The sequence below is a fragment of the Ptychodera flava genome, chromosome 1 (genome assembly GCF_041260155.1).
Source record: "Ptychodera flava strain L36383 chromosome 1, AS_Pfla_20210202, whole genome shotgun sequence".
Classification (NCBI taxonomy): Eukaryota; Metazoa; Hemichordata; class Enteropneusta; family Ptychoderidae; genus Ptychodera; species Ptychodera flava.
Window position 1 is genome coordinate 32,757,620 of NC_091928.1, and position 24,499 is coordinate 32,782,118.

Sequence of the window (24,499 nt, forward strand, 5' to 3'; positions counted from 1 at the left end):
GGCTACCAAATACTATGAAAAATAGTAAAGAATGAGCTACAAAATCACTATCAGTTTTAAGTTGCAGGTGGAATAAGTCTGTGCCTTTGTATAAAATACTATAAAAATAGTAGAAAGTGAGCAACCAGCTGAAAGTTAGTCGAGGAGACCTTAAACGCATATCATTAGCATCTCATTGTCGGCTACATGAGACTGTGCGCCAAAGGTTTTGGGTATTCCCCAAATGTTTTCTTTTTGTTTCCGGTTAAAGCTTTACGTCATGAAGGGGCATTTCCGGGCATTTGCGCCGTTCACTCGAAGCTGACTCGGTATTCTAGCTCGGTAGCTCCGACCGCTCGGCGCCTTTTAGCGTCATTACCTTCTGAGCAGAGACGGTAACCAAGGCTGCCGATGGTTCAAGCCTACGAATTATCCTGACAAGAGGAAAGAGGCTGAGGATCATTGACTTTACTGCTGTGCATTGAAGACACACCGAACTTGTTTCAGAAAGGTTGGCTAATCGACGGCAAGCATGCACGATCAAAAGCAGGACGCTAAAAGTTCATCGAAGTGCGTAACGCGAGTCGCAATCTTTCTAATATTCGTCTCATTCATTATATATTCTGCAATTGTCGCAGTGGTGTACTCCTACTTCCAAAATGAACTTCAAAATCTGCAGTTGTCCATCGACAAACTAAGGACAGTGTCGAAAACCGCCAATCATCAGCAAGCGCCGACGTACTGTAACTGCAGTAGCGATTTACTGAATGGCGTTATTCGAAGCAATTCTCCGAGTGATATCATGGGCAATGAAGAGACGAACCATACCTTGCTGATGTGTTGTTCGGCAAACCAAGACACTGTTAAAATGGTATTGCATTTATTCGTATTTAATCCTCATGCATTTGTAGGCGTACGCATGATCAGGTCAAGAGTATACCTGGGTGTACTTCCGGGAATTCCCCTGCATATGTATACATAAACTGTTCGCGCAAGCGCAGACATTACACTGCATGTTTCAACGAATATAACGGTCTAGTGTTCTACAAAATTACCTTGAAACGAAAAAGAAAGAAAAAGGGGAGGGATAAAAGAAAAGGGGAAAAATGAAAAATAGGACATAAACTGTTTTTCTATGTACTCTTTGGAGATGAGAACCAAGAACTCTTATCCAGGTCGTTCAATTTTGTTGTTTGCACAGTGATTGCCTCATCGAAAAAAAATGTAACTTGAAGCAGGAATTAAGTTAGATCAGTCGATGACATCATGCTAAAGTATTGTGTAGTGTAATCGCTTAAGTGTGAAGACAAAGGTTGCTTTGAGATGATCTAAAAATGGTGTTCCAATAAGTGCAAGAATGCACATCATGATTTCTCCGAAGTGCAGTGTTATGCGTACAATGTTCTATAATCATTGTAAGCTTACCGGTTGATAGAAATCACCCTTTCACATTAAAAAGCCGAACATGGTAAGAAAACAGGACGTATACAGAGAAGACGAAACAAGCCCGTGATATGGGGAGAATGCTTAAGGAACATGAGGCGGCATCGATAGTATTTTGCTAAGATTTTGATTCTGCGTATCAGGCACTGGAAAATGATGTTGAACATATGATAATATTAAAATCATGAACTTAAAGGCCTACATATGAATCGGCATGAAAAGTTTAAAAGACGGCAGATGATGAAAAATCGTAATGTTAAAAAGCTTAGTAAATTTTATCGTTCACTAGAAATTCACAACACACATTGTAGGATTCAAAATTCTCGTTGATAAGTGAAATAAAATAGTGCGTTTAATTTTCGATAACATGCATTCAAGCATAGAACATGCATAGAAACTTTGTTTATTTTTGTTTTGTTCCCTGGGAACAATAAAACACGGTATAATTTAGAAAATTTACTCAGAGAATTTTGAAAATGCGAAAAAAAACAACGTCTGATATAGGCGGGTTACTAAACACACGCATCTTTTTAATTGGCCTAATGTAAGATGTATTTTCTTTTGTTCTCGCAGTTGATAGCGAAGGTTTACCGAGAAGAGAAAGGACGAATTCGAAATTTAAGAACAGGTAAGTTTTTCCCGTAAAAAGTTATACCGATTTTTGTCAATTTTGACGTCATTTAAAAGCGACCTAAGTACCTTAAAAATGCTACAATATCGAACGTTTACAATTAATGAAGTTTCCGGGTTCAGTTCAGGACAAAAGACTCAGTCGACTATTGAAGATTTTACTTCATAATAAATCATGAAGCTCTAGTTAGTAAGTAGGCGTACGCGAACGAGGAAATATAAACAAAACCAACTGACGAAAATACACCTGATTTCAAGTATCCATATCCCGGTTTCACAACATGTAGCCACATGCCATCATCACACATTTGTCAAGATTAAAACGTCTTATATTATTGGATTGATAAACCTTAATCTTTCGATCGCAATCCATTCATGTTAAAGGATTATTAAGGAAGTGCAGTCGTCTTTTGGATCCAATACAACAAAATACCATGCTATAGGAGACAGCAAACCATTGTATGTGTTATACTTCTTAAGATTTTAAATGTATGTAGCCTTTTCGTGTAAGGAAAGCTACTTTTCGTGTAAGGAAAGCAAGGTTTAGAGAAAAAAGTCATGACAACAGTGTAGAATTTCAATCACACGAGAATAAACACGAATAACTATTTAAGCAGACGGTAAGGTACATGTGTGGTAATCATCAAAATGTACGGTTAGGTACAGGCAAAATGTTAAACAATCAGCTCACATGCCATAGAGATTCAACTTGTATGCCATATTTATAAATTCTCTTAATCAGAACGGAATCACATGACTCTTCGTCAAGTTGAGAGATTGGTTGAGTCTATGGTAAGACGAAATGGAAGCCAGATAACAGTATCTTCGGGCATTTGGAATGGCATTGCTGTTGCAATCCATGTGACTGGAACCTCTGACTGCTTCGAGCACAGTAAGTGTGAGTCAGTGTTTTGACGTTGTGTTTCTGTTTTCTTGGCTGCTCTGCTGCTGATATTGGTGGTGGTTGAGAGAGAGAGAGAGAGAGAGAGAGAGAGAGAGAGAGAGAGAGAGAGAGAGAGAGAAGAGAGAGAGAGAGAGAGAGAGAGTAGAGTATTAGATTTCATACCGAGGGAGAGTTTTCATGCCGTCTTTGGTTCGACTTTTATTTCAGATTTATATAATTACAATATATTTGGTCTCAAAAGCTACATCATGACTGTCGTGAAATAAACGGTACATTATATCACTGAAAAAAGCTGAAGTTTAGGTGCATTGGGAAGTCCTTTCGAGTGTGCAGCATCAAGCGAATCCAGGTACGAGATGTGCGCCCTAGTATCTATGTATGGTTCATCAATATTGTGATCAACGAAGTAACCCAAACATAAATATCACTCTGTGAACTTACTGTAACCTTTCACTTTAGAAAATAAAGTGCGTATACATTCGGCGAAATTCTGGTTAATGAATCACACACAAATAAAACACCGATATCGAAAGTGAAAGACGAAGCGGAATAATATAAATTATAAAACTGCAACGCAAACTATCTCATCGCCAATTCAGGATCTTCACCATTAATTTCAAACACATTTATTGAACCAGACCCTTTCCCAATGGAAACTTCAAACAATCTCAAAAAACAATGGTTACAATCGGAAATATGTGTCACCGTGGAATTGATAAACAAACACTTACCTACCTAGCGACATGTGAAATTAAAAATGGCCGCCATATCGTGTGTTAGTTGCAAAGAGGAAAATCAAATTCTCTATTTTCAGTAAAACAACAAATTAAAAACTGCATGTTCTTTAAGGTTTAAAAATGAGTTGCCACAAGCAGCTGACTGAATTTTTTTGCTGGAAAATGACCAGCCAAATCTGTCCCTAGACGCATTTTACCTTCAGGTAGTATGCGCCGCGAATGTGAAAGACCTAAACTTGTGCCGAAGCTTTCGTCAATGAAGCTTTCATCCATTTAATTTCAAAATTAAAAAGCAAAATCAGGGGTCACCGTGAAATAACTAGTTTCAGAGATATAATTGCCCAATATTTACCGACATTTTAAATTAAAAATGGCCACCATCCTTGTGTTATCGCTACGGAGAAAAATAAAAATCCCGATTTTCACAAAAGTAAGCTGGTGAAAATTGTATTTACTTCATCAGCTTCAAAAATGAACCACTTCAAAGGGTAGACAAGAGAATATACTTTAAAAGCTTGATAGTCAGAATATCTGTTCCCGAGACACAATCTATGTTGTCGTTAAGTTAATGATCGTCAGAAATAACCACGACCTTCATGCCCGCAACGAGAACGGCTCCGCAAGCCAAGTGTACTTTGTACAAATGTATAATCCAGTGTTTGTCCTTTGCTCCAATAATCATTGAAATTTAGCCGTTGATATTAGTAAATCGATTTTAATATTTCCATTATTTCAGTTTTTCTGCCGCAGTCTTCAACAACCGTTAGTCCTTACATGGTGGTGATGGTTTGATGAGCGAAGACATGAAACAAACAAACACATTTCTAGTAAACACTAGCTTAGGTTAGCGTAGTAAAATGAGATCATGTCTATAATTTTCATCTACCGCGCTTTACATAGCCAGTCATCCACCAAAGAAACGCTCCGCCTGCTTTCAAGCTCAGTGAACTGTACAAAAAAGGTCAGTGGTTGCCGGGAAACATGGAATATAAAACAACATTGTAATTGTTACGAATAATAAATGTTTCGTCATCGTCGGGGATTTACGTAAAGTAAAAATGAAAGAAACCTCATCGTCAAAAAGAAAGCATCAGTCAGCAGATACTGGATATTTTCATTGATCTGTTGACTCAAAGTATTATTAGTCTAACAGTGACGTATCTTTCATACTATGCAGTATTGTCCTGAAATAACAGTGACTGCTGAACATTGTTCGTCAGAATAATTCCAGGTAATATTCAAAGACGAACTGATATCTTAAAAAAGAAATATTTCGTTTGCAAATTCTTGCTTTGTACATGCAAACTCAAATTCTCTAACTTTTCTGTGATTAAACTCTTTTGTAAATGAGCTGTTGGTTTTTAAAGTTTTACAGACTTCAATTATTTTTTTGTAGATGAAAGGGAAATTAGATATAGCATGTGACAAATATCCATTATAATTTGGCATAAGAAAATTACACTTTTCCTCAACAGTACTGTTAGCTTGTTACTTTCTTCTTGGCATTGATAAGGCACACTGTGAAAATACTGACGCGTTTTTAAAAATAAAGATATGGTGACCACACAAGCTGTCCAAATGCCCTGGAGGTTCCAATGGAGCTCGCAAAGAATTGTACACTTTAAGAACTTCTTTTCTCCCGAATCTTTCTTCGAGAAACAATCTACCAAATCCTTCATGAATGTATTGACATAACGTACCTTACAAAAGAAGTGAATCGCACTATTTGGTCATTATGCTCTTCGTTTTCTTTTTCGTTTCTGGCTGCTATCGTTCTGACCCCGGGGAGTTCTGACCCCGCGGAGCTCTGACCCAAAAGGTGTTATATACCGCAGAAAGGCGACTCCTCTTCATGAGAGCTTAACATGCAGAAAAACTTCCGACACCTATTTCTCATCGCATGGGGTGGGGGCGCTAAAAACGCGGCTCATGATTTTTGTTCGCTTGACGTTAAGGCAATACTTTTCTCAGGGCTCGTTTTTATAACTCTTGGGGTAGAAGAAAAATCACCGTTTTGGTTTTTCGAATATTGAAAATTTAATTTTTCCCCTTTTATAAACAGTTGGGGTAAATTATATGTCAAATATTCGTAATTGTTAGATGACTAATTTCTCTAGGTTCAAACTTTGTACTGTGCTCGGACCCCTTATTTGAGTTCGGGAGTGGGGATATCGAGTTACAGCCGGCTTTAAAACATTGAAAGTTGGCATCTTGGTTGTGTAAAAGAATGTTTTAAATTTTCATTGAGGAAAATGTCAGTAGCAGTTTAAGTTCGAGGTGCGTATTACCTTTATCGGTATCTCATTTCAGGCGAACCAATAAAAGGGTTGATCAAACACCGTCACGCCAAGGGCAGATGGCTAAAAGTCGGTCTGTGGGACTCTTCCAATGGGATATCTTTTACCGAATACGTGCCAAGTGACGATTATCACATAATTGTCCCGAAGTCTGGACTCTACCATGTTTACTCACAGGTAAGACACATTCCATAAGATATGTGAACATCCCTAGCTTAATGGAAAAATAGATTTTCACGAAAAATATCTCTTGGTGACTTATTGGTGAAGAAGTAGCGCCAAAATACCATTCTGCGGGCAAAATATATTTCTCCGAATAAAAAAATTACAACTATCAAGTTTGTGTGTTTGATTACAGGCTGGCTTTCTGGATAGCAGAACTACAGGTCATGGCCACAGAAAAGAACTCAATGAATATTTGCATCATACAATGTTAAGTGAGTAATTTCACTCATTGTGTGCAAGAGTAGCTAATTTATCTTTGACGGGGCTGGAGAAAGGCTCATAGTGAACAAATAAGACCAGACGGGATTTTAAATATATTGCGGGTAAGGGGTATCATTTTGGCTTTTTGGTTCGTCAGTATGTTTGTTTGTTCAGATACTTCCATCTTTTCTATTACACCCAAAAGGGAATACAATTCTTAAGACACAAGACGGACAAATGAATGGAGAAATAAATACATGCCTTTCACTTACATTAGGTTCCATTTGGGGGGGGGGCAATATTTCAGAATATATCATAGAAAAGAGGCTTGTGCATGAGAACCTGGAGACAGATCTGACTCCATGGTCTGTGTTTCACTTTAAAATATATTGACGTATTGACGAAATCAATCATGGTTTAAGTTCACCATGTCGTCTGCTCTGAAACATTGGGCTAATGCATATTCAGTAATAACTTGTTTCATCTTGCAGCTAACAACGGATACTCGCCCTATCACACTGACCTGATGAAAAGCGTTCACATCCGAGAGGGCGCCCGTGCCCACGTCAGCAGTTTCCACTCTGGGCTGTTCGAACTGAGAGAGGGAGACAAGATCTACATGAAAGTTTATCTACCGAGCAGTGAAGTTCAACTCGACTGTTCTCAGGAGTCGACGTACATGGGAATGTATCTTGTCAATGATGAACTGAGTGTGTACAAATGACACATGAATATGTTTGTATTTTGGCAGATCAATGTAATTATCCATGCAACATTTACAAGTTGGAAAAGTACACCAACAAAAGTTTCTTTTCTGATGGAGGCAGAATGGAAGATGACATATCCAATCCAAAACATCGTTTGTCAGTTTTATATTTGTCCTAGAGAATGACAGGAGAAAAGAAATATTTTTGTAGAAAAGATCGCCGCATTGTTCCGTGAAACTATATTGCTTTTTTCTAGCTCTAATCTCATGTCAAGAAGTCAGGCTCGTTTTGAACTGAAATCAGATTTTGACGGTTTCTGTCCCAAATTTCGCAATAGTTTTTTGATGGATTAACATCTTCAAACATTTACTGTTTTCTTACTTTCCACTAACATATCTGTCCATTAACATGTCTTTTGACCATTCGGTGACGTAGAGCGCACAATTTGGTGACGTAGAGTGCATCGTTTTCAACAATTACATTTTATACTTAAAAATAAATCGATCACACTCTTAGTTAAGGTTAACGTCACACTGTTACCTGACATTATCGGTAAAACTATTAGTATGCTGGCTTGACATGAAATGAACATGATGACATTTTTGTACATCGGTATTTGTTTCATCAATGCTTTTCTATACAAATGTTTAATTCAAGTCACCAGTAAGAATGTTTCATGTGGAATTCCTGAATGTTGATATACTTATGATATCATATATTACAAACAGGAAGGGGATCGAGTCGAGTTCAACGACGTTACTCGTTCAAGTGTAAATCAGTCTGCAAAATGAACAGCTCCTAAGAGACACAGAACAAAAGTGAGCAACAAACGATGAAAAGATGGATAATTTTGTCATTCAACTCTGTCAGTAATTTAGTAGAAAGACCGAAAGCATGTTCAAGAGCACCGTTAAGTAGAGTATTGTAGCTTATTTTCACATTTTACAGAAATGCTAAGCATAAATGTGCATGTTTTATTTCGTATTTATATTATTTTTTATACATTTCATGAGTTTAAACTTCGTGACGATTGTTATTCTTCAAGGAAATCACTGAATAAATAAATCGTTGAAACGTTAAATTTGATATTAGGCGTCTTATTTATTGTTTGTTTTAAACTGTTACTATGCCAACAATAAAATGCAGCATATGCTTGGGATTTAGTGAACAGATTATGTCAGAGGGAATTCGAAGAACAGGTACATCTTGTCACTGTATGAACTATGCCCTTTGACCCCTTGATGATCCATTTCCCGTCATTACATTTTTTCTTCATCAACACAGGACATTTGGGGTAAGTAAGGGCCAGTTACTGTGACTCTCATGATTTTTTCACTATTATTGTTTTTTTTATATGTTTTTTAAGTTCTTCTTCTATTCCAGCAGCGTGTTGAAACAGCATTAGTTAGTTTGTCAACACAGCGTTTAAATGTATGAAATGTATTGCTATTGTTTACATTCAAATTCAAGTGAAGGCCAAAATGCACTTGTCAAGAATAGCAATGTAATTTACAGGCTGAGATGACAAGCTGAATGCCATGCACGTGTGTATCAACATGCTTTGGGAGTAAAACAAGGAACTGTAGTTGAACAGAAAATGGGGAAAAATCATCAAAAGTCACAGTTACTGGGTCTTTAAAGTGCTAACTATGCCACACTGCCATATAATGACATAAATGTGCATTGGAAAATAGTTCAGTTGAAATAAAGGAAATCAAAATCAAAATACTTTTAATCCAGTATCATCGGTAAAATATACATGCATCAAAAGATTGTTGGAAATAATGATGGAATTCTACACACCATGAAAGTAATATACTCATCAGTTGAGATGACAGTTGCTGGAATGAATGTACACAGAATGTGGTTTCTAGAACTGGAAAGACTTTATGCAGCATATGCCGATATTGAAGATTTAAAACCATCAAACTTTGTGGCAGTCGAGGGCCACATTGCATAGCAAACACATGGTTTGAGAGGTTCGAACCCTGATGGCTACTGGAGCATTAAAGGTATTCAGCTGTCAGACATAACTTATATCTATTTGTATATTATAATTTTTTGTATTTGAGAGTTTTAATTATATTGGTTTAAGTTTTTATATTTAATAAGGGTGTGTCTGAGGTGACACACTGTACTTAAGAGCCCTGATTACAAATAGCTCACATGAAAATTTAAGCAGTAAAATTTCTAGTATCTGAAAATACATGTGAAATAGCTACCAGCAATTCTGAAAAACGGAAACCTTGATTCTGAACAATTCTGGGAAATTTAAATTGAAACCTCGGCAGAAAGTGTAGGGGTTGCACTTGACATGCACTCTGTCACACATCAATACAGTTTGGTTTTGTGACCGTTTTCGAGACAATACTTCATTTTCACTTGACAAAGAGAAATTGCCAAAACACCAACCTTTCCCAGTTATGACAGAAAAGTAAACAAAGAAATACAAATCCATATAACGGCAATGGTATTCTCTGTCTAGTGTTGATGACTGACAAGGGCGCAATCTTCTTATTGCTTCATTGATTTACACACACCAAAGTGTTAAATTGATGGTGTACATTGATTACTAATACTTACTATTACCTGTTCATATGTTACTGTATTAGGGCGATATTTTTTATTTTTGTGTTTCTCATCTCCCGACCGACCGTAAATTTCAGCTCCGACATGAAAAAAAAAAAAAAAAACATTATTTGCGCCGCCTCTGAGACGATCATCCTAGCAACAGCGCCACCATCATCAAATTGTGAGATTGCAGCGACTCAGACTGAAAGGACAGAGAGCACAGAACACTGAAGTGAAAGACAATAAATTGCAGTGACAGTGAATGGACAGAACATTGAACTGAAACAAATACAGATTTTTTTTTTGTACTTGTTTTTTATTGGAACCGCCCGCCCTGCCCGATTATTCCTCTGGAGATGAGAAACAAAAAAAAATAAAAGGGTCGCCCTTACAAATGTTTTGTGACAAATGTACTGTTAAAGTGACTGAAAGGGCAACGTAAATGATAGTTGATGGAGAATTATTGACATATATGTAGAAACACTTGAAAATAATAAATATTGCTGGAATTCTAAACATTACCTGTTTTATGATTATAAAAGGAAGTTGGGATTACCTCATTGTTACTGAAAATGAATGTTTGTGAATGAAATGTTTTGTCTTGAATGCAAATTAAGAAATTGATTGACTGTTTGGGTAAACAAAATGATCATTTTGCCAATTTACGCACTGTTGGCATGTGATAAGATTTTGAAAACATGCATGTTTTTTTGTTTGAAACACAGAGTATTTGCCTTAGGTTAAAAGAAGCCCATACATATCATTCATCTATGTACTTCAAGTTAAAAACATAGTTTTGGAATCTTGAGGCAAACACAACTGTAGTTGATAATCTTTCAGCTTTAGCTCATCTTTCTGTAAATTGGCATTAAGTTTTGCAACATAGGCATCAATCATTATGCAAAATGCCACTGTCACATTCTGTGCACATCAATATGTCATGACCTCGATGGAAATAATATTTTTACCATACCGAAGGTCACAAAAATCTACTTAGAGGTTAATACCCAATATCGCCTGTTCCTGTGTCGTGTCAGCATGAGTGTCATTTGTGCACAAATGACACGAATGCTGATGCGACACAAGGAACAGGCGATATTGGGTATTATATCATACCAGTATATTGATGGTGCAAATACAGCGATCTGATTGGTCGAGACGCGAAAAGAACCGTGGTATATTGGCGATATACCACGGCTGGCATGCGCGCTAGCTCTCAGCTTGAGGGGACAATTCCTTTTATGACGTTCCACGCCAGAATTTCAATATACTGTTATGATATAATAGCAATAAATCACACCCAGCGACGGTATGCCACTCGATTTTGACCAGTTCACTTCATATATGCACTCGCTATCACTCGTGCATATATGTCGTGAACTGGTCAAAATCTCGTGGTGTACCATCGCTGGGTGTGCTTTATTGCTTAAATAACCGATTTATCATATACCCATGCCCGTAATTTTACTAATAGTACGAAAAACCTTAAATTTTGAGGCTTTACTTTATTACGCCTTGCGCATAAATATCGGAATATTTCTGTGAACAGGCTTCATTCATAAAGTATACGACGAAGTAAACATCACGCGCGACATCGCTGCAAGTCCTCCATATCTCAATGAACCCCAAGAAAAAAGACACCGGGATACAAAAATCGTCATACAGGAGGAACCTTTTAAGGTGCAATATGCTATTACACAATTGTAACCGATCAAAAACCGTCCTCAGTGTAAGTCCATCCTGATTTCGATCGCGCTCGATCGTCGTACGGCACGGAGCTTGTGCGGAGGGGACCGCCATTTTGTTTGTTTACGCGGAGAGTTGCCATGTCAACAATCGTCGCGCGTGCGACATCGCTGTCACGCCACGCGCTCACTGCCTGTTCGTGCACAGTGCCGGCGCCGTGCGAACGGCAGAATGTTTGCTAGAGCTTGGTCAAATATACGAGAACAGGAAAACCATGGGAAATTATAAACGACGTTTTTCGTAACGTTACTTTTGATTAATAAACTTTCATATGTATTCAGAGGTCACGGAACTAAAGCTCGCATTTACATATGATCACATTCCCTGTTGGTGGCGCACTATACATGCCAATATAAGTTACACAAAAGACAGCTACACAAGTGTTGTGCTCTTCAGCTGGTTTATTTGTAACATTGAAAAAGAAAGAAAAACGCTGTAATATTGACTTAAATAGCCACTTATGAGGCCCTGTGCTGCGACGTAGATCGACGAACAATCTTCACATCAACCACAGGCGCTCCTTAGCTGGGTAGTCTGCTAAGTAGATCGATTTTCGGATCGATCTATTGATCCCGTAGTCGATATGCCCGCCACTGCAACCTAAATACTCACAAGGTGTGCAACACAATCACTCAAAAAACACACCACCCGATTTGTCAACTGGCCGTGCGCTCGCACAAAACATTCAGAACTACACTCCCATATACCTAGTTGGATCACAAATTTAACCATCTCCTCGAAAATCACACCGATGAACGTGTTACTCGCATCATCTTGAAGAAATCGGCCGTGTTTTGAGACCAAGCGTAGAGAAATGTGGCCTGCAGAACGATTCTACCATATGATGTAATTTATTCCACTACTGATTGGCTAATCAACGGCCAAAACAAAGGTCATGGCAAGACGTCACTGGTTAAGTATAGTTGAACCAATCAGCAGTGGAAAAAATGACATCATATGGTAGAATCGTTCTGCAGGCCACATTTCTCTACGCTTGGTCTCAAAACACGGCCGATTTCTTCAAGATGATGCGAGTAACACGTTCATCGGTGTGATTTTCGAGGAGATGGTTAAATTTGTGATCCAACTAGGTATATGGGAGTGTAGTTCTGAATGTTTTGTGCGAGCACACGGCCAGTTGACAAATCGGGTGGTGTGTTTTTTGAGTGATTGTGTTGCACACCTTGTGAGTATTTAGGTTGCAGTGGCGGGCATATCGACTACGGGATCAATAGATCGATCCGAAAATCGATCTACTTAGCAGACAACCCAGCTAAGGAGCGCCTGTGCATCAACGTTTCCAAGTCACTTACTTGGCATTCTAACAAAGTTTGCGGAGGATTTGACGATCGTACGTGTTGGAACGAGGTACATTTATAAACCATGTTTCGCCAAACAGACAGTGTTACAAATTTACAATCTCGCTTTGAATGCGTACGGGAAATGAAATGTAAACAACGACAGCGATCGCTGATTGGCTAGTTACAGGTCTCGTACAGTCGTGTGGTGGCGCCTTAAAAACACGATTCTGTGGACTCGATCTGCCAAGGCTGATTTCGGGAAGCATCCAGCTGCCCGAACAGCAGGCCTTGGCAAGCGAAGATGGTGTGGATGGAGATCAGTCGAAGGCAAGGTTAACTGCCGGAGGCAACTCGAGTCCGTGCATGTGCAGTGACTCTGGTCTCGATTTTCAGACGACAGGTGGTGATTGCGGCGTAAATGCTGGCGCTGGGAACAGCCGAGACGGGACAGGGAGTCAAAATCTGCTGAATTGCTGTTAAGAGGCGGTTACTCTATTCTCAGGAGGGGCTCCTTCGATGGTGTGTATACTGCGATCCGGATATTCAGACATGTACACATGTACTATGAATAGAGTATCGGGGATTCCCCCTACACACTGCTTACTACGACGAACAAAAGACATGGTACAGACTTCATGGTATGCCATTTTGTAGTTAAGAATGAGGGCACAATTTGACCTAACTGTATTTCGCTGCCCATTAGTTTAAAATTTCACATTTTTTTAAATATGAAGTCCAACTCGCTGTAAGAGAAGTGCGAATGATTAAAATGCTAAGATGTAAAAATGTAAAATTGACGAGATTTACCCTATTGTGCCGTATCTGCCGTATCTTCGCACGTCTCTTCAGATTTAACAACATCGTACAAAGTATACAGAAACCGGATGCGTTACCGGGGCACTTTGTGTATTTGTCATTTTAAATCCGGTAGAAAGAGGTTCATATTTGCCGTGAAATCACTGTGCATTTTCGACGTATTTCGACGTATTGTTCTGGTTCTACTCAGCAATAGGTCGCATTTCCTTGTGTTCAGCCAATCGATAATTTCTGATGTCCAATGTTATATTGACAACTTAATGCTAGTATATATACTGACTAGCTTTTATTTGTCAACCATAAACATCGCTTTTAAATTTATGGTAGAAGGAAAAGATGTTTTAGAAAATGAAAGTTATGCAAATATCATAAGAGTCATCTGTTTTCCCTTCACTAAAAAGTGTATTTTTCTGACTTTTCAGCTGATTGCAAAGACTTTCGAAGATGAGAAGCAGCTTTTCGAGCAATCAAGACCAGGTAAGCAGTTTCACTCCTAAAAATAGCAGTGACGCGTGACCATTTAATTCCGTTTTTTTATTCTTGTTATATCTCTTGCATTGAATACTTGACGCCCGTTTATCTATCTGAGTGTATCTGTCTGTCTGTCTCTGTCTGTCTGTCTGTTGACGCCCGACATTGACTTTTCCCCTCAATAGTTTGCGTGTATAGTAGTAGTAGTAGTAGTAATTATTATAGTGACTAGTGATAAACACCAAGCCACAACGGGCTTATTAGTCACTTTAAAATAAAGTTAAATACATGTCAGGAAAGCTGTTCCTAGAAAATCTAAATACAAACAATTACATTTTCACAGTACAAATCAGGTAAGTCATTTGAAAACCAAGATCAACGGCTGAAAATTAACGCGTTATATATGTTAGCGATTGTCGTCTTTTGTAAGCTTTATAAATGAATTTGATTGTACGCCCACTGGCGTTATTAATTAAAAAATCGAATTTCTGAACATCTGAGTAATCTTCAAAGTTTCTACAAATATTATAAACAGCATCAAATAAAGTTGTCCGGTAATCATTGTACAAAGAACAATGTAATAAAAAATGCATTTCATCCTCAAGGGCGTTATCGTTACAATAAATACATTTTCTATCTTGTACAATTTCTCCTCTATATCTACCAGTTTCCACACGAAGTGGTAATATCCCAAATCTAAACTGAGCATAAAGTGAGCGGGTACTTCTCTCTAAATTATATAACAAATAGTTTTCCCTTTGAAAGGCCCTTTTAAAAATCTTATAGGTACGTAGTTTGGGTTGGTTGTTTACTTTTTCAGACCATTGAATTACTCTGTCTGCTTCAACTTTTCTTTAACTTTTACCAGATCACAACAACCTCCATTTTCCAAAACATCTATATCTAAATAGTCAAAAATTTCATGCAATTCATACTAAAATTATTAATACATAAAGAGTTGTCCCACAAGAATATTCGTTTACACAATCGGTTATGATCCATATTCACCAGTCTATTCCAGTATCTGACATGTTGGTCCAGTGTCTAGTTTTTGATGAAATCCAACAAGTATCACCTTCAATGGCTGAAGTGGGAGCAAATTTATGAACTCCTAGAAAAAATCGAAGAGCTCTATTTTGGATATTGTCACACTTTACATGAGATGCAAATCCCCAGATAGCAGAACAATAGTCCATAATAGGTACTACACAGTTGTCATACAATTTTGTGAATGTACAAAAACCCATATTTTTAACAGTTTTAAACTTTGAACAAATTTTACCAAGAGCTCTGCTTGCAGATTCTGCAAGCATCTCAGACATATATTTGAAATGTAAAGATTCTTCTAACACAACCCCAAGGTATTTACATTTTGTAACATACTCTAATTCAGCACCTGCTAATCGAAACGTGAAGTTACTTCTTTCTATACCTCTACGTCTGAAATGAACAACGTGTGATTTACTTTTATTTATCAAAAGACGCCATTTTCTACACCATGAAGTAATGTAGTCTAACATCTTTTGCATGTTCTCTTCGTTGTGCGAAATTACAGCAATGTCGTCGGCATACAACAGAGCTGATACATTATCGTCGCCTATTTGAATACCACAATTTAACTCTTTTAAATCTACAACCAAGTCATTGATAAATATAGTAAATAAAGTTGGTGAAAGATTATCACCCTGCCTTACACCATGCAATGTATTGAACCAGTCAGTATAATTGTCATTAACTTTGACACAAGCTGACGTATTTGAATATAATGATGCTATTGAATTGTACATTTTCCCATCAATGTTATTAAGTAAAAGTTTATACAAAAGGATATTTCTATCTACAAAATCAAATGCTTTCTGTAAATCAATAAAAGTTACAAAAGTAGGAAGACTGTTGTTCATTCTGTTTCTAATAATGGATGTAAGAACAAAAACATGATCTTGACAAGACCTGTTTTACGAAATCCATTCTGCTCGTCAACTAAAATATTATTATTATCTAAAAATACAGTAAGTCTTTTATTTAGAATTGAACTATATACTTTTGAGATGACAGACAACAAACTTATTCCTCTATAATTAAGTGGAACTCTCACATCATTAGTTCGACACTTAGGAATAGGATAAATAATACTTTTACGCCAAATACTGGGTATCTTGCCAGAATCAAAACACATTTGAAAAAGATGAACTAAAACTTCAATAACATTGTCATTTTTAATCACTTCATATGGAATGTTATCAATATCACTTGCTTTCCTATTTTACCCTTAATACGGCACATTTAACTTCAGCAAAAGTGAAATTTTTATTCAAATGTTGATTTTGTTCATATAACGGATCAGATAAATTATTCTCTAACACAGACTTATGATGTTTCACATCACTATAAAATTGCTCATCAAACTGATCCCTAGCATCACTGGTTTGTGAATATAAAGCAGAAAAATCACTCTTCCAAGAACCTAATACAAATTCGAATCAGTAATAACATTATGGTCATCATTATAAACCTCCATGGGTATAGTGTTCTTAACCTTTTTACTGGGTCCCAAACGCTCAACATACTCCCAAAAGCGAGTAGGATTCGCAGTACAAATTTCCTCAATTTCCATTTGAAGACCAAGCTTAAATTTACGTTCATGAGATCGCAACCGTTTATCAAATGTATTTCGGGCAATCTTAAATTGTGTTCTAAGGTAAGAATACTGTGCATTCCCAACCTCATACTTCTTACATTTAAGAAAATCCTTTTCTTTGTCTCGCATATTTTTCCACAACACTTTTAACTCTTCATTCCAATAAGGTTTGTGAAACTTATGACGTTTTCGAGTTTTCTTTGTACAATCGAAATATGGGATAGACTCATTCATGCAAGTAATTATGCAGTCACATAGTGATGAGTAAACCAAGTCCAGGTTAATGTGTGTTTCAATATTACTCTCAATACGTTCAATCAATAATGAAACGGTACGCCTAGTTGTCTCTGGGTGCATAAAATTCTGCGGGGTACAGTCTAATCGATGGTTCCTTTGTACAGCTGATTTATCTGAAGTGCCATCCATTGTGTTCTTTGACACTGTTACATTTAAGTCTGTGGTTGGTCTAGCCAATAGCTCAAAGTAAACAAACATCGATCTTTGCGGAACACGGATGTAAAATCTATAGCAACGGGGTATAGTGGTCATATTTACTGATTTATATTAGCAATTAATCATCTTGATAGAAAGAGAGAGACAGAGACAGAGACAGACAGACAGACAGACAGACAGACAGACAGAGACAGACAGACAGACACAGTCAGATAAGCAGACTTACAGGCAGACAGGCTACTGACAGAGAAACAAAGACAGAAATACAGGAACAGAAAGACAGAAAGACAACCAGCCAGCCAGCCAGCCAGATAGACGGGGAAATACAAACTGACAGATATAGAAAAGACCGAGAAAAAGAAACAGAAAGAATCTCATCCACCAAAAATTGGATTTTCTACCAGCTAATGACGTCCCGTTATTTCATTTTTGAAAAAAAAAGAAAAATGTATTTGGATAAAAGGTCATGGCACAAACTTCTTCGAGCTTCTGACAATTCTGATGCGTGATCGGATCATTTTTATCACCAGTTCATGTAAGTCTTTGTAATCTCGACCTGACTCGCAAGGAAAAGATTTACATCCAATAGAAAAACGGTGAAAATGTTCAAAATTTGTAAAGAAAATCTCCAACAATGACTCAATTTTGGAATATATATGGCTTTTTTCGCTGAGGCGGCACACCCCATTGCTAAAATATAGGGAGCAACCTGATCTGTCTGCCCATCTCTCTTTCGTTTTCTTTCGTTCTCTTTTGAAAAAGACACGCTTAAGTCATTGTTGTTCAAAGAAATGTGTTCGCCATGCACCTATAGATAGATTCGCCAACAGACGTACATATCACTATTAATAATACATCATCGCCAGTATTCCTTTTGAATTGAATTAATTCCCTGGAATTTCGGCGATATTCCTGTGAGTAGTAGATACCGAAATATTACAAGTAATTCGCAACGGACAGCCTAATTAATCGTCACTCAGTGACATTTATGGCGCTTGGAATTCAGGTCCCAAGGGATAGTCCTAGACCCTTGAGCGGGAGGGTCAATGGAGTACCGACTAAGTCTGCGAGCAGTGAAAATGAAAATGATTCTTATGAGAACGCAAGTGAGCGCTACTATGAAAAAACTATACCCTCTCTAGTCTGCGTATAGTATTGTTACCAAATCGAAAGTGAAAGTACAGTTGTACAATATCGCCGACACTTCTTGCTTTTTAAGACAAAAATCATTCGCGGACGACAAATTACTCGAGGTCAACGCCTAGTAATATCCGGCCACACAAGCTTTACTGGACTGCAAACTGCAAACAGCGCATGCGTGTTCGGTGATTAAACGGCAATGCATGCGCAACTCAACAAATGGTAGGAACCCAAGGTTGTTCCAAAAATAATGTAAAGAAAGCAAAAGGGGCGGGGCAAACCGATTCTTGGTAAGCAGTACTTTCTTTACTGTCTTGGAGATTGGTCTAGTGCCAGCGATGAAAGGAAGATACATATTACGTGGAATGCGCTTTCCACGCTAAAAATAGAAATGAAAATGAAACTCATGTGAGTTTTTAAAACATGAAGTGACTTCAAACACTCAATAAACATTCATCTCCGAGCATTCAGTGTTCTTTCAATACATTTTGCACACTCGAGAAAATAGCGGCATACCAGACTTTTGCAAGCAAACTGTGTCCTCGTCGTTTCAACGCAATACATGGACGTCCACTTCTTTGATAGTTTACTGGCTGAGAGCTGAATGATGTTTATGAAAGCTAACGTTTCATTTGTACTTTGAGTGATTTCAACCTTTGATGTCTCACAAAAGTTAAGACTTCTCACACTGGTTTCGATTCCTTTATACCATAGTTTCAGCAAACATAAAGTGACAATAGCTGCTCTTTTCTTGATGATTGTCAATGATTTCTGTTCAAAGTTTATGCAACCAGAATTTTTGACCAGGACTTAGAGAGTCTAACGGTAACTATCGTTTCACTGGCTTATCAACAGCTTTACAAGCTAAACAAGACATCACCAGTACGATTCCATTACCTTTTTATCATAGTTCCTGTAAAATAGAATAATGACAATGCAATTTCTTGACGGTCTTAAACAATGTTTCGGTTTGGCAAGTAATTGTCGAGATGACACATCCCGTAATATTTTTGGCGCTCAGGCAAGTTTATGACGGAAACCACAGCTTTAATGTAAATTGACCATATTTTGAGGCTGTGGTTGATGTAATACCGTAGAATGAACTGCGATCATAAAGAGTGTTGGATATTTAATTGTTCACACAAGCCATTAAATAAACACATAGAACAAGGAATGAGCGGATGAATTGGTTGCGGTTAGTGTATGAAGAGATGTAAATGAATGAATGAATAAATCAATCAATCAATCAAACAACCAATGGATGAATGGATGAATGAATGAATGAATGAATGAATGATGAATGAATGAATGAATGAATGAATGAATGAATGAATGAATGAATGAGTAAACAGGATAGTTAAATCTACTACTCCCCGTTATTTATTGTCATAAACTTCAATTCAGGTCAACAAATAGAGAGCGATAAGATAAAAGTGGGGCCATGGGAAGGGTCCAATGGGCTTGCATTCAGTGAAAACGTGGCCAGCGATGGCTATCATTTGATCGTTCCGAAGTCTGGTGTCTACCTAGTTCACAGGTCAGTAGAAGTACATCTGAGACGATAAGTCAGTGTCAAAAGACAGACCAAAATACAAGAACGCGGTTCAGTTTCCATCTTCGACCCGCACATGTTGTTTCTCAAACAAACTGAACTGTCACCTTTACCCTTACACCACCCATGTCCGAGTTCAAAGATTCAGAATTTCAATTTGTGACGATAGGCTTGTCTTAAACCATGGTTGTAAAATGGCTACATAGTGGATGCTCATCTTAAACTTTTCATTCAGATATATACATGTTATATTGGTCACTGTCTTTCTTCTAAAGTACTGGTATTTTGCTGTACTATAAGGTCCTGGATGAGACTTAATGTTGTAACATATGATAATATGCTGGTTTATCGATGCTTGAAGTTAAGATCAAATGGCAATGTACAAACTACCGTACCTGATTTAATTTCATATCAACATACCGTCATATCTAAAAATCATGGGAATGTCATATATTATATTCTTTATGGCGTCGGCATCCGACATAGCCAGATATTGTATAAATAGACACACCAACTCAGAGAAAAACGGAGCAAAACTGGAGGACCGATAACCACGGTCACTCTCCTGTGGAGTGACCGAGACAGGACATTCACTCAGAAAAGAGGAACTCAAGGACCGACAACCACGGTCACTCTCTTGTGGAGTGACCGAGACAGGACATTCACTCAAAAAAGGAGAACTAAAGGACCGATAACCACGGTCACTCTCTTGTGGAGTGACCGAGACAGGACATTCACTCAGAAACTAGTAGAACTTGGACCACGGTCACTCTCTAGTGGAGTGACCGACACGAGGACCGATGACCAGGGTCACTCTCTTGTGGAGTGACCGAGACAGGACATTCACAGTTATGGTTCCGTATTCAATAAATAAGTTCCAGTTGTACATCAGCACTCGTCGTCAGATCCAGCTTCTTTTCCTTTATGTTATGACAGGAATGTAAATCGACTCGGAGCTTCAAAATCAAGAATGGTAGCACTGTACGCTGCTATCTCCTTCCAGAAAGTAGAGTGTGTTTTGCTGTCTGTGTGTGTTTCAAACATTTAACTCTAGGGTAGAACGAGGTATAGGAATTTAATTACACAAAGTTCGCATGTTTCTGAGAAAAAAATGCAGCAAAATAATTGGGAACGCACAACTACACAAAAGAATTTACATGTAAGTACGGATATGCGTACGCCCGTCTGACGGGCGCTTAAGGAAGAACGCCCTTAGGGACAGATATTTGGACTCTGAAATTTCTACAATTCTTTTCTGATCAACCACTTGCGGGGCCGTTTTAAAGGTCTTGGAGATAAAAAAACGTTCACCGTATCAGTTTTTCGAAAATTAAATTTTTATTTTTACCCCATAGAGTTAACACAGGGATGGCGGCCATTTTGTAATTTCAAATATCGCAAAATGTTGGGTAATTTGGTTCGCTAGTTCCAAACTTTGCACGGTGACCCCTGATTTTTATTGTTGATTTGGTCAGACAGTGGTTGACAGTTTCATTCAGGAAAGTTTGAGCATAAGTTTAAGTCTTTCACTTTCGAGGCGCATACCACCTTAATTACGTGTAACTAAACCTCTCTTTGTAAGCACACACCGCTACACAGGATATGGCGTTCAAGGAATTTTAATATGCGACAGTGGACAAATACAAAGCAGTGATAACCTAACTACGGAAAACACAATGTCAAGCAAAACTAAGAAAGTAAAAACTAGGCAAAATACTATGTCACAACTAAGCACAAAATAACTCAAAGATTGGGTGAGGGGTCTCCGCCAGTCTGCTTCCAGGGCAAAGGTTTGGGTTGCAAAGTTGGGTTTGCAGACCTTTGGAAAGCCGAAAGTGAAAGTGGTTCCACCGGGCCGGTGGAGACCACCTTCTTGAGTGGGGGTACATGCAATGGACGGCCCACAATGGGAAGCAGACTAGTGGAGCCAAGGAGGAGATGGGGTTGGTGGAGGGATAGCATGGCAGACAGTCTGAATGGCCTAGAATGAATGAACCTGGACCAGGAGCTTGAAACAAGGCTGAGGTCAAGTGCCGTGTGCAAGAAAGATGGGTAGCTAGATAACAGGTACTAAGATGTCTACGTCAGCAAGATGGGTAGCTAGATAGCGGGTACTAAGATGTCTACGTCAGCAATGCAAAGTGACTTCGGGACAGGTTTGTTCTGCAGGCGGCCTAGCTCCGTGGACTTACAAACTAGATTTGTGTTAACACACAATTCCTTATTAATACTAGCTGGTAAATCAAGTGTTAGTTTTGGTTCAGTTTATCTGTGCTCAATACGCAATCGTTTGTGAACAAGTCAGCACGTCGAGCACACTGGCAGCCTAGGCCAAGAGGTGTTCAGGCAAAAATTGTCCTCTATTTTACTTGTGGTGGCAAATTGATGTAAAAGCAGTAGGCCTAATCCAGATGAAGACAACCTGTGCTTCTAGTTTTTTTGATAAATTACGAATGTTGAAATAGGAGATAAATGTGGCTTGCCTTACAAACTTTAAAATTTTAATCGTATCAAACCGAATGCGATATTTTTTTTATAAGCTATTATGCAAACGTTCTAAAATCTAACCATTGGTAAAGATGAACAATACACGATTTATTTAACTTTATTGCTTTGTTTTTTCAGTTAACGACACAAGAGACTTGATGAAAAGCTTCGCATCCGAGAAGGTGAGGTGACGTATGTCACTAGTTTCCACTCAGGATTGTTCAAACTTCGAGAGGGAGACAAGATCTACATGAAGGTGTACCTACCGAGCAGTGAAGTGAAGGTGGGATGCCCAGATGAGTCGACGTTCATGGGAATGTAGTAGTAGCATTTATTCAATAAGTACTACAGGCCACCGGCCCAATGTACAAGCTTACAAATCAATACATAGCAAACAGAGAGTCAAAGGTTTATCCATGAACTGATACTGCCAAACAGATTTTCAGTCATAAAAAAGGCAAAACCATTACAATCATAAATCTTGTAAAAACAATGCTCTTTTTTCAAAAGCATAGAACAAGTATCTCGCACAATTCCTTATAACTACTGGGTCTATAGCGTTCATAATTCTTATGAATTTATATTGTGATAGTGGCTGATCTGTAAAAAAACTTGGAATATATTGATTTCTGAGTTCTACATAAAGAGGACAAACGAAAAGGAAATGAAACTCATCTTCAATACTATCCATACACACCGGACATTTTCTGTCCATTCTTTGAATTCCCAAGTGTCTTCCCTTTTCAATCATAAGAGAATGAGCAAAATTCTAAACTTAAGTAATGCTGAACGAAATACAGGTTTCATGTCAATGGTGAGGTATGTTTCTAAGACCAAATCAGTTTTAAACAATTGGTAGCTGGACAATCTGTCCAGTGAAACAACATTTTCACACCAATTTTGAAAATCAATGTCCAAGCATCGTTGGCGAAAAATACAAATAAATCTATTTCATCTCCAATTCCCTGATTATACCACGTATCAGCAAATCCATATATAAATAAAACTCTTTTAAGATTTTTTACCCAGCATTCCTTGTTTGCCTCCGCCATAGTACACTGGAGGAGATAAAAGTGTAAAACATACCGATCAGCATTCATTTTCAAAGTTCTCAGCCAATATTTATCATCCTCACTAGACGTAAAGCCCTTAAAGTAGGGCGACCTAGCTCCCCTCTCACAGCTACGTGAATATACGATGAATGTGAAGAAAGTAAGAATTTACAGAACTTGATATGGACATTTTCAACAACTTTGGCTTCATGATAGCCCCATATTTCACATCCGTAATGTAAAACCGGTACAATCTTTGTATCAAATATTTCAAAGCACAGAGGATTGGCACTTGGCCAATTTTCTTAAATTAACCTTCAATTTGTTCTTGTCACAGTAAGTTTTTAATTTGGTAAGCGGACGTTGTAATCCATTTGCATTGTAAGACATTAATACGAGGTCGTCAGCAAATAGAAGGTAAAAAAGTTTAATCATTCCGACTGAACATCCGACATCGTCACCTAAAATATGATCAACCCTTAGCTCTTCGTACAAGTCATTTATGAAAAAGGAAAAAGAAAAGGAGACAAAATACATCCTGTCTGACACCTACATGGGAATGTATATGGTCAGTGAGGACATTGAAACGTAGAGGAAAATGTAGACGTCGACAGTTCGCCTCTGTATCAAGAATCTAGCAACCATTCAGAGGGATGGTATCAGATATTCTTGATACAGACAGAACATAAAAAGTTACGCACAAGCAGGCACCAAACAAACAGGAGCATAGACACACACATTTACGGAAATACTTATGTGTGTCTTTTTGACTGCAATTATCTATATTTCGAGATATGTAACAACATATACACTGAAGTTCTAAGTGTTTGTTCGTCCACTTTTCTATTACAGTAAAACATTTGAATTTTCTTCACTGTTAGGCATTTTCAGAAAGATATGATATTATTAGTGGGAATCTGCCAAAGTTTGAAGCTATATTTCTTGCATTGAGTTCACTTACTGTTTGAACGTATGTATGTCTGTCTGTTTTCTGTCTGTTTGTATGTATGGATGGATAGATGGATATATGTATACATTTTGTGTATATATATTATATATATATATATATATATATATATATATATATATATATATATATATATATATATAACAGATTACTTCAAGTACAAAGTAATGAATAAGTTTCAT

General features: G+C 37.8%; 1 protein-coding gene and 1 long non-coding RNA gene across 2 annotated transcripts; both read left to right on the top strand.

The window, feature by feature from the left end:
* The first annotated feature begins 174 nt into the window (after nucleotides 1-174).
* Nucleotides 175-8,204, top strand: LOC139135495 (tumor necrosis factor ligand superfamily member 10-like). The gene is made up of 6 exons (XM_070702898.1): nucleotides 175-850; nucleotides 1,996-2,050; nucleotides 2,795-2,944; nucleotides 6,004-6,167; nucleotides 6,349-6,427; nucleotides 6,908-8,204. Exons 1-6 carry the CDS (start codon nucleotides 512-514, stop codon nucleotides 7,138-7,140), a joined length of 1,020 nt encoding a protein of 339 aa, XP_070558999.1. The 5' UTR covers nucleotides 175-511; the 3' UTR covers nucleotides 7,141-8,204.
* A 5,753-nt stretch (nucleotides 8,205-13,957) lies between these two features.
* LOC139135489 (uncharacterized) lies at nucleotides 13,958-22,968 on the top strand. Its single transcript, XR_011553005.1, has 3 exons — nucleotides 13,958-14,034; nucleotides 19,664-19,796; nucleotides 22,437-22,968. It is a non-coding gene; the product is annotated as an uncharacterized lncRNA (long non-coding RNA).
* The last annotated feature ends 1,531 nt before the right edge of the window (nucleotides 22,969-24,499 follow it).